This window comes from Otolemur garnettii, unplaced genomic scaffold (assembly GCF_000181295.1).
Source record: "Otolemur garnettii isolate 467f Iridium unplaced genomic scaffold, OtoGar3 scaffold00014, whole genome shotgun sequence".
In the NCBI taxonomy this organism is placed as follows: domain Eukaryota; kingdom Metazoa; phylum Chordata; class Mammalia; order Primates; family Galagidae; genus Otolemur; species Otolemur garnettii.
The window spans coordinates 2,979,483-2,988,999 of record NW_003852409.1 but is presented as its reverse complement, the minus strand read 5'-3'; the positions used below and the strand labels follow the sequence as shown (position 1 = coordinate 2,988,999).

Sequence of the window (9,517 nt, the reverse complement as noted above, 5' to 3'; positions counted from 1 at the left end):
CTCACAGTATTCCCCTATGTGGAAAGGAAGGGTATTACAGAAGGTGGAGGAGAGAGACTCCCACATTTTCTTTTTCATACTTCTCTATTTGGATTTTTGCATTAGCATGTAGTCATTTATTTGTTATAAAATTATTCTTTGATCCGTGAAAAATCCTTTGTTTCTTTTATTCTTACTACAGAAGTAATAAGTATTCCTATGAGATCAATAGGAGCAACATTATATAAGATGTTGGTTGCAAAAATGTTGAAGGTGAGATAATAAGGTAATTTTGAGAAGAAAAATTACCCCTAATAATTTCAGTAGTGGGTAAAGGTGGGAATTTCAAATTAGTGAAAAACTGAGTTATTCAATAAATTTTATTGGTAAATAGAAAGCCAAGTGAAAAAGAAAAAAGGTAGATCCTTACCTCACACCTTATACAAAAATTAATTCCAGATGGATAAAAGATTTAGATATGAAAAATGAAACAATGAAGGTACCAGAAGAAACCAAAGGAGAATTTTTTTAAACAATTTCAGGGAGGAGAGGTCCTTTCTCAGTATGATGCAAAACAAAAACCATGAAAGGAAAGGTTGATAAATTTAGCTACAAAAAATTCTTTTCACAATGCAAAATCTGTAATAAGCACAGTCAAAATATCAAGCAACAAACTCGTGCAAAAAATACTTTAACTAATATAACAAGTTTATGCCCTTACATATAAGAAGAAATTATACACTTTAATAAGAAAAGAGATCAACAACCCAATACAAAAATGATCAAAAGAGAGTTCTCGTAAAAGAAATTGGGAATGGTTCTTACACTTATGAAAAGATGAGCAATCATGCTCCTTATGAAAGGAATGCAAATTAAATCTGCAATGAGACTGCATTTTCACCTCTGATATGAGCAAAAATCAAAGATCAAAAAGTTGCTAAGAGTGCAAGGGAATAGGTGAGGAGGGGACATGCTCATACATTGCTGGTTGAAATAGAAATTATTCTGACTCAGCAGTTCCACTTCTGGAATTTATCCTATGTGTCTTAGTCTGTTTGTACTGCTATGATAGAACACCACTGACTTGATAATTTATAAACAACAGAAAGTTACTTCTCACAGCCCTGGAGACTAGGGAGTCCAAGATCAAGGTGCCAGTAGATTTGGTATCTTTTTCCACTTCCGAGATGAAGCTTGGACTGCTGCATCCTTCAGAGGGGAGGGATGCTGTGTCCTCCTCACGGTAGAAAGGATGAAGGCGAGTGAACCCGCACCCTCCAGCCCTTTTATAAGGGCCCTGCTCCCATCCATGACGGCTCCACCTCATGACTTAATTGCCCCTTCCAGGCCTTACCCCTTCATACTATCACATTGGCCATAAAGTTCTAGCACATGAATTTGGGGGGACACATTCAGACCACAGCATTTAGGTACACAGTCAGTTGCAGTTATTTGTGACAGCAGTGTTTTGCAGAATCACATCAACAGTGAATTAGCCATTACTCCCAGGGGAAACACAGGGTTAAGATCCTGCAAGCCTCTTGCAGGTTGACGTTTTTGTCAGCCAGTCAACACATAAATTTGTCTTTAGGTATGTTTCTGTTTAAAGACACCTTATTCTGGGCAGCGCCTGTGGCTCAAAGGAGTAGGGCGCCGGCCCCATATACCGGAGGTGGTGGGTTCAAACCCAGCCCTGGCCAAAAAATTAAAAAAGACACCTTATCCTATATACATTATTCATTAACATTGCACTCACGGCCAGCAATGCTGTAACGCATGCCTGATGGAAATTGATCTAACACACACATGTGTCTTCTCTATAAAACAAACCACAGCCCTCTTCTGCTTGGAAACACTGGACAGCACTTCAGCACTATGCTTGGGGGGAAAACCACCAAGAAAAAGCACAAAAATATGAAAAACATGTCCCTAAATAAGCTCAAAAAAGATAACCTACTTAACGTGTAAAAGCTGAAAGAAGGTGGAGCCGTCACTTTGTTCAACCTCAGCTGGGAACGTGTTCATCGGCCAACTAGAATTTGTCAAAACTCTGTGCATGTCAGCAAATAACCACAAAAGCATGGAGAGGATTGATTTGGCGGTTACAAATAAATTTTAGCAAGAAGACGAGGCTGCAAATATGGAATCCATTTATAATTAGGACTGTACTCGCAGGGGTGCAAAATGACAGACACATAAGGTTACCCACTGCAGCAAAAGCCAACGTAAACACCCATGCTGCTCTCCAGACCAAATGAATCCAAATCTCTCAGGTGGGAGCCAGATTTATATATGTATTTATATCTCCCCAGATGGTTCTGAAGCACAAAAAGAATTGAGAGAATTTACATCACCATATTTGGTGGCTACACAATAATCCTTTGAATGGAGGCCCCGTAATTATGTTACGAATCTGTTATTACCGGACCAATTCGGATTCCAATTTCAATATTGTAAATGATGCAAATTGAACATCTTGCATATAACTTTGCATATATCCTTGATTATTTCTTTAGAACAGTTCCCAGAAGTGGAAATTCTAGGTAAAAATAGGCACTTTTTGTGATGTGTGACACATATTGACAGTGCCCCCCCCATAAGATTATGTCAATTTATGCATCCCAGTATAAACCAGCAGTGGTTTACTGACTATTATTATTCTTTTCAGTCTTTGAAAATCTTATCGAAATTATACTTGGAGGTTTTTCTTTTTTCTTTGTCATTATATCCTTTTGTGACCATGAAAAGGGATTTAATATTGGAACCACTCATTTCTAAGTTATGTTGCTGATATTAGTCAACTTGACTCGCCTCCTTCTCCTCTTCCTTGGAGTGAAGGAGGGCATGAGGCATGCCCCCCACACACACCCAGAATGCTGCTCCCATCCCAGGGCAGAGGCTTCCCAGATCACTGCCTGGTCCTGGGAGAGCCACTACACAGACCATTCTTCATGCAGAGGGATGATGGGCTCTTTTGCATTCTCTCTCCTTGGGCATCATCCTACAAAAACTTGCATTGTCAATTTTAACAAAGTTAACAGAATGTGTTGTGATATTGTTGTTTTGCATTCAGATGGGGGAAAGGCCATTTTAAAAAATCACCTAGATCAAAATCCCCAGCTACAATGGAACACAACAGAACCCTCCCGAACATGCAAAGATCCTATAGAAGATATAAACTCTCCAGAACAGTAAGTACCTTCTCCTTGAAAATTATCACTAAAGAGGATGCTACTCCTACACCACTATTTGTAGTTTGCACCATGTTCTCACATCCATTATCCTGTTTGTTCTCCACAGCAGTCCCATGATGCTGGTCAAATTATTAATAAAATGCTCTTTTCACAGATGAGAAAACTAATATCCAGAAAAGGGAGGTGACTTGACAAAGCTCGTCCAGTTGTTAAGTGCTGGAGATGGGATTTGAACTTGGGTCTGTCCAGCATCAAATCCCATGTTCCCCACTGTAGCACGCTGTCTTTGCCATGTACAAAAGCTAACCTTTCTAAATGCATTTACTTAAGAAGGATTTTCAGGAACCTGTGATGTGGCAGGCATAGGTGCTGGGGACACAGCAGTGAAGAAAATAGACTAAAATGTCTCCTGTCCTGAAGCTCCCATTCTATCTGGAAGGATGATCGAATAAAAAAGAAACTACAATAAACTACAGGTGCTTTGGAGAAAAATAAAGCAGGGAAAGGGAGCAGGAAGTGTCGTTTTAAATAGGGTGGTCAGAGAAGACTCAATGAGAAGGTGACGTCGAAGCAAAGACTCTGAACACCTCAGTTAGCTCTGTTCCCAACTTATAGCAGATTGGAAGCAGAGTTTAAAGACATCAGCTCTGAAACTTGGCCTCTAGAGAGTGGCACGCAGTGAGGAACCAGCAAAAGCAGCCAAATCATCAACTGCAGTGCTACGTGGGTCCGTTCAGTGTTAGAGCTAACAGGCTATCAACAGTTAGCTCCAAGACCTGGCCCGCTCACAGTCCAGAACACTGGACATGTGGTTCCATGGTATTTATCAGACGTTTCCTCAGCATTTCCCTCCACTAGAGAGTAAGCCCCTAGAAGGTAATGTCTGAGCCCTCTGTGTGTCCTCCAGACTGAACACAGGTCCTGGCACTGAGTTCTTGGCAAGCATCTGTTGAATGAATAAAAAGATGAGCGGGTCCTAACAGCAGAATGCTGTGGCTCTGACAACTATGAGACAGATCACTCCTTGCCTAGGCAGCCAGCCCTGTCCTGAGTGCTTGGACAGGGCACCCTTTTCCTAAGTATGAGTTTACTCTTCAACTTCTCTTTTTTCCTGGATGTTTTGTCCACACCATCTTGCCTTAAAGAGTAGACCATGGCTGACATTACACAGGGCTCAACTTATATTTCAAAATGAGATCGACAATACTCTAGTTTCATTCAATGCATACCTATAAGGTATCTCTTGGGAGAAGCCTTTCAATGGGGGCAGTGTTTCATCCGTGCCCATCTATCTCAGAACCCATCAATGCCCTAATAACCTCCAGGGGCATACTCAGTTGCAATGAGACAGCCCTCATGAGCTGATCTGCCTCCAGCACAAAGCAACGTGGTTTGACGGAAGAGTGCCAACTTCCCCAGTTCTGGTTTTATTTTCCGTGAGCAAGTTCCATAAACTCTGTACCCTGTATCAATATGGAAATATTGATATTTCTTTTGGCTACTGGGTGTTTGTTAAGATCTGGGGCTTAGTTTTATTTGCACCCGAGTGGCGAGACACTGGGGACACAAGGAGACATAAGAATTCAGTCCCTTCCCTCCAGGACAGCAATATGACGGATGCACCAGTGGAGAACTGTGGAGAGCAGAGGGATCTCACCTGGGCACATATCCCCAAAGCAGCCTTTTTGGCTGTTAAGGTGACAGTCATTAAGACTGGTGAGAGTGCAGCAGTGAGAAGAGAGGCAGAGGACAGCTCCCTTTCCCTAACTGTTGCTGTGTCAGCCACGTGTGCAAGCAGACCCACTCAGCCCCACCTCCACTATTCACTTTGGGTATTTACCAAAGGTTCTCAGGGCCTAGAGGAGGAACAGGGCCCACTCTCTGACATTTAACCTGGATCCTGAAGGAAACCCAGTTCGTTGCAGGGAGAGGGTAGAAGGTCCACCTAGAGCAGTGGTTCTCGACTGAAGGTCGAGAGCCACTGGTCAAGAGAGTTTGGCAAGAGACAGATCATAGAGCACCGTGAATGGCATGTCAGTGCCTGTCCTGGTGTCCCTTCCTCAGCTTCCCAGTGTTGGAAAGATAACACTGGTCACCAAAGAAGCTGAAAGACCAGGGAGGAGCCTGTTGGAATTGGCCCAGTAAGAAGGAAGGAATGAGGTCCTGGGCAAGGCAGTAGAAAAGGGACAGAGGAAGGATAGAGTCCCAGAGGAGCCTTCCAGGGATCGAGCTGAAAGCCAAGTCCACATGCAAGCATGCAAGGGTAGAGAATGGGATATGTCTATATTTGTAGCAAAGCCCTGTTAGGAGGGTGGAAACTTTTCCTTAGTTATACACATGGTTCCAACTTAAAATTTTTCAAATTTACAATGGTTCAAAAGCAATATACATTCAGTACAGTATTCAATAAATTTCATGAAATATTTCACACTTTATTATAAAATAGGCTCTGTGTTAGATGATGCTGCCCAACCACAGGCTGATGTGTTCTGAGCACATTTAAGGTAGGCTAGGCTGAGCTATCATGCTCAGCGGGTTAGTTGTATTAAATGCATTTTCTTTTTTTTTTTTTTGTAGTTTTTGGCCAGGGCTGGGTTTGAACCCACCACCTCTGGCATATGGGGCCAGCGCCCTGCTCCTTGAACCACAGGCACCACCCTGTTAAATGCATTTTCGACGTATGATATTTTAACCTTACAACAGGTTTATGGGGATGTATCCCCACTGCAAGTCCAGAGGCATCTTTTTTCCTATGACATTTACAATAATTGCCAAATCCCAGACCAGAGGCTCAGGAAGACTGCATCTTTCTTATTTATTCTAGTCTCCCTGGTTATTCCCAGGGCACTAGCTGGTACACATAGGTTTTCATTAAATACCTGGTAGATGGCTGAACAGTTAAGATGATTGAATGGATAGATCTTGGATTCAGAGGAAAATATGTTCCCATCCTCAGCTTTTATAGCCAAAGCAAGACCAAGGAGCAGCCAGATAGCCTGCACTAACTCTCCTCCCTCTCTCTCTGTCCAGCATCCAGCGCCGGCTGTCCCTCCAGCTGCCCATCCTCCACCACGCCTACCTCCCATCCATAGGAGGCGTGGACGCCAGCTGTGTCAGCCCCTGCGTCAGCCCCACCGCCAGCCCCCGCCACAGACACGTGCCACCCTCCTTCCGAGTCATGGTCTCGGGCCTGTAAGGGTGGGAGGCCTGGGGCCGGGGCCTCCCCCGTGACAGAACCACACTGGGCAGAGGCGTCTGCTACAGGAACACTGTCGGCTCTGGCTGCGGAGAAGCTGGACGCCACGGCTGGCCTCTCAGGACTGCTGGGATGGCACTCAGGAGGACAGGAAGGGAAGGGGGACTTGGCACCTGACCTCGAGCCTTATTTGTGAAGTTCTAATTCCTTCACAAAGAAGAGGAATGGAAACGACTTCTTCCTTAATGTCTGCAAACAAGGAGGAGCTGGGATATTTGAAACCTGCAAAAAAAAAAAAAAAAAATTCAAGACAAGGAGAGAGGCACTAAAACTCTAGCCGGAAGCCGCTGAGTAGCCTGAAGCAGCCTTGGGAAGAGGCCGGGGGCTTCTGAAGAAACCGCCTCTGCGCTCTGCACACACATCACTGGCTGTGGCCACTCAGGCCAGCCCTTCTCCACCCCGGAGGAGGAGGTAGGCAGGGCCACCAGGCCCCCAGCTGCCAGGCCAGCCGAGCCCAGCCTTCCTGGCACAGGAAGTCTGCAGGAACAGCAGACAGGCACAGCCCTGGGGCCGGCACGCCAGAGGGCTGGGACACTGGAGCAAGCGGACTTGCATGCTCCTGATGGGACTTCCATCACCCAACGAGATGTTTGTTACTCTGGTAAATGCCACACATTAACACAATAACACCCGTTCTGGGGATCGTGGGGATTTAGGGCACGTCACTGCAGACACGCGCTGCAGCATTTACCGACAGTCTGTCACGCACCCACCACGTTGGCCATGTCCTTGTGTTCATATCAGGTGTTCCCAGTAATAAGAGGGAACTGCCCGAGGTAATCATGGAATGTCTGTTTCCAGCAAACATGATAAAGAAAGATTGTGCACTTTAACCTCTCTCATTAGGGCCCAAGGGCTGGCTGGGATATTTTTTTTCCCCACTGATTTTGTTTCTGACCAAAGTGAATGGGAGTCATTCTGCTAAAAGATATCCCTGTGGTCTTGGGGAGAGAGTTGCTGGCTGAGGGTTTCCTTTGACTTCTAGAAGGTGGCCTTCCATCCAAATAAGCCAGTGAGCTCTCCGCCAGGGATCCCTGAAGAGCGATCGAGTGGGCAGACTGATTCTCATTCATAAGACCACTTTTCCCTTTCAAGTGAACCCCAAAGAGCCCCAGCCTGGGAGTCAGACAGGTTCAAGTTCTCAGTCCCCTACCGACTCCTTATGTGACCTTGGGCCTCAGTTTCCCCTCTGTAAGAGATTGGGGTTGAAATAACACCTGTCCTGCCTACCTCACAGGGTCACTCTAGCATTGAAACTTGATTTTGTCCAGGAAAGCTTTGTACCAAACAGTAAAGCAGCCCTGACCCGTGAGGTATTAGTATGACTATGCCGTTCAGCCCTTCCTACAGCCGGGGGTGTGGCCCAGAGAAGCTTCCAGCACAGCCCTCTACCCAGAACAGCCCGGCTGGAGGGAGGCTCCCCGTGACTTTTCTGACATTCCTTGACAGGTTCATTCTTTGCTAAAGAAAGGCCTGAATGACAATGTCCAGGACGTCTGCACAAACTCCCTAAAGAAATCTAATGGCAGCTTCAACAGGCAGGCAATAATCTCTTCCCAGAACCACTGCAGTCAGGAACATACTGTTGTCACCACCAGGCTTTGATGAAAGGGCCCACAGGAATCTTACCATCACCAACATTTCAAAACAGCCTATTTCACGTAGCATAGCTTTCCGCTCCCCTCCCCAAAGAGAGGTTATGGAGATACTATAGCTTTTGGGGGGGGGGATGTTAACACATCACAGGTCAAGTTGAAGTCATTCTCTGTTTAGGCACTAAAAATTGGTGTTGTCACTCACTGTGTATTACCAGTATTTACTTGCTTTCTTGATTTCACCAAAACCAAATTTAATTTAAAGGACCACATTAATTTTTCAAAGGGAAAGAGACAATTGTACATAATGTATACACACAAAAAAATACCTGTAGAAATATTATTCCAGCATAGCAGGAAAACAAAAAACAAAGTATTGGACTGTCGGAGGTGAGTGTGTGCGTCTGTAACCCTTTGTGACTCCTGAACGTGCAGTCTTCTAGGTTAACCCACGAAGTACATTCTGTCTTACTGATACTGTAGGTTCACCCATTTTTTTAATTCCTCCTCAAATAACAAGCCCCACAGAAGTGACTCTAGCTATTTAACGGTTCTGTTCTTTTATATGCAGCAACACACCGTCCATTTCCGAAGAGGCTTCGGCCTGAAGGCATTTTCCAATGATGTTAGTGCACAAATGCTTTAAATTAGACTGGAACTGCCAGAATCAAATGTACATGAGGAATTTCTCATACCCCTACTGCATGGTATCGATTTTTAATAAATTGTTGCAAATTTGTTTTTATGAATAAAAGGAAAAAGACTGTCGTCTTTAATGCCTACTCTTCCCAAAATGCTGGTGGAATCAGGCTATACCCCTTTGTTTGGAAACTCAGGAGACAGTTCTGGGGTTGCCTGCTCAGCACTGTCCCTTCCTTCAGAGACCATCATCCTGACCTCCTGACAGTGCAGGGCAGCCCTATTATGATGGGACCTCAACTTTTGGCCACAGTTGATTGACCTGAGGGTAGAAACCTGACCCAAACTAGACTAATAAATCCCCTCTCCAGGATTCTTCCATGTAGAGAAATTTAGTCTGCCATGAAAAAGAGAAATGGAGCCAATAGAGAGAGAAGTAGGATCAAGAGCTGGGTCCTGATGGTGCCTGAGTCCCTGATTAGCTGTCCCTTCCATGTCCTCTAGAAGCAGAGCCTTGCTTTGAGGTAAAGGATGGGCCCCCATGGGGAGGGAATCTGGAGGACTGCCCTTCCTCCCACCCCTGGACATAGGGATTGGTTCAGGAATATCCTCATTACCCAAGCCCAGCCAATCGGGGCCCTTCTCATGGTTTGTTCTGCCTGCTGTTTCCAGGAGGTTTGAAGGCATCCTAGACTTTCACCTGCTCCACAGGTGTTTGGGCCTCCCTGAGATTCTCCAGTCTTCCAAGAAATTGTCCTTTTTGCCTGGGTTAGTTCAACTTGGGTTCCCAACCACAGGTTCTTAACTAATATGGAAAACTCACTGCCTCCCCAGCCCCTGACTCTCCAACCAAT

The 9,517-nt window shown here is 45.0% G+C and overlaps 1 protein-coding gene across 1 annotated transcript in view; it reads left to right on the top strand.

Moving 5' to 3' along the window:
• The window catches only part of GABBR2 (gamma-aminobutyric acid type B receptor subunit 2), a 375,939-nt gene extending 367,139 nt beyond the window's left edge, over nucleotides 1–8,800 (top strand). Inside the window, exons 18-19 of the mRNA XM_003785363.2 lie at nucleotides 3,053–3,170; nucleotides 6,204–8,800. Of these exons, the coding sequence (XP_003785411.2) occupies nucleotides 3,053–3,170; nucleotides 6,204–6,369 (284 nt within the window). The 3' untranslated portion in view covers nucleotides 6,370–8,800. The remainder of the gene's footprint in view (nucleotides 1–3,052; nucleotides 3,171–6,203) is intronic.
• Nucleotides 8,801–9,517: the final 717 nt, after the last annotated feature.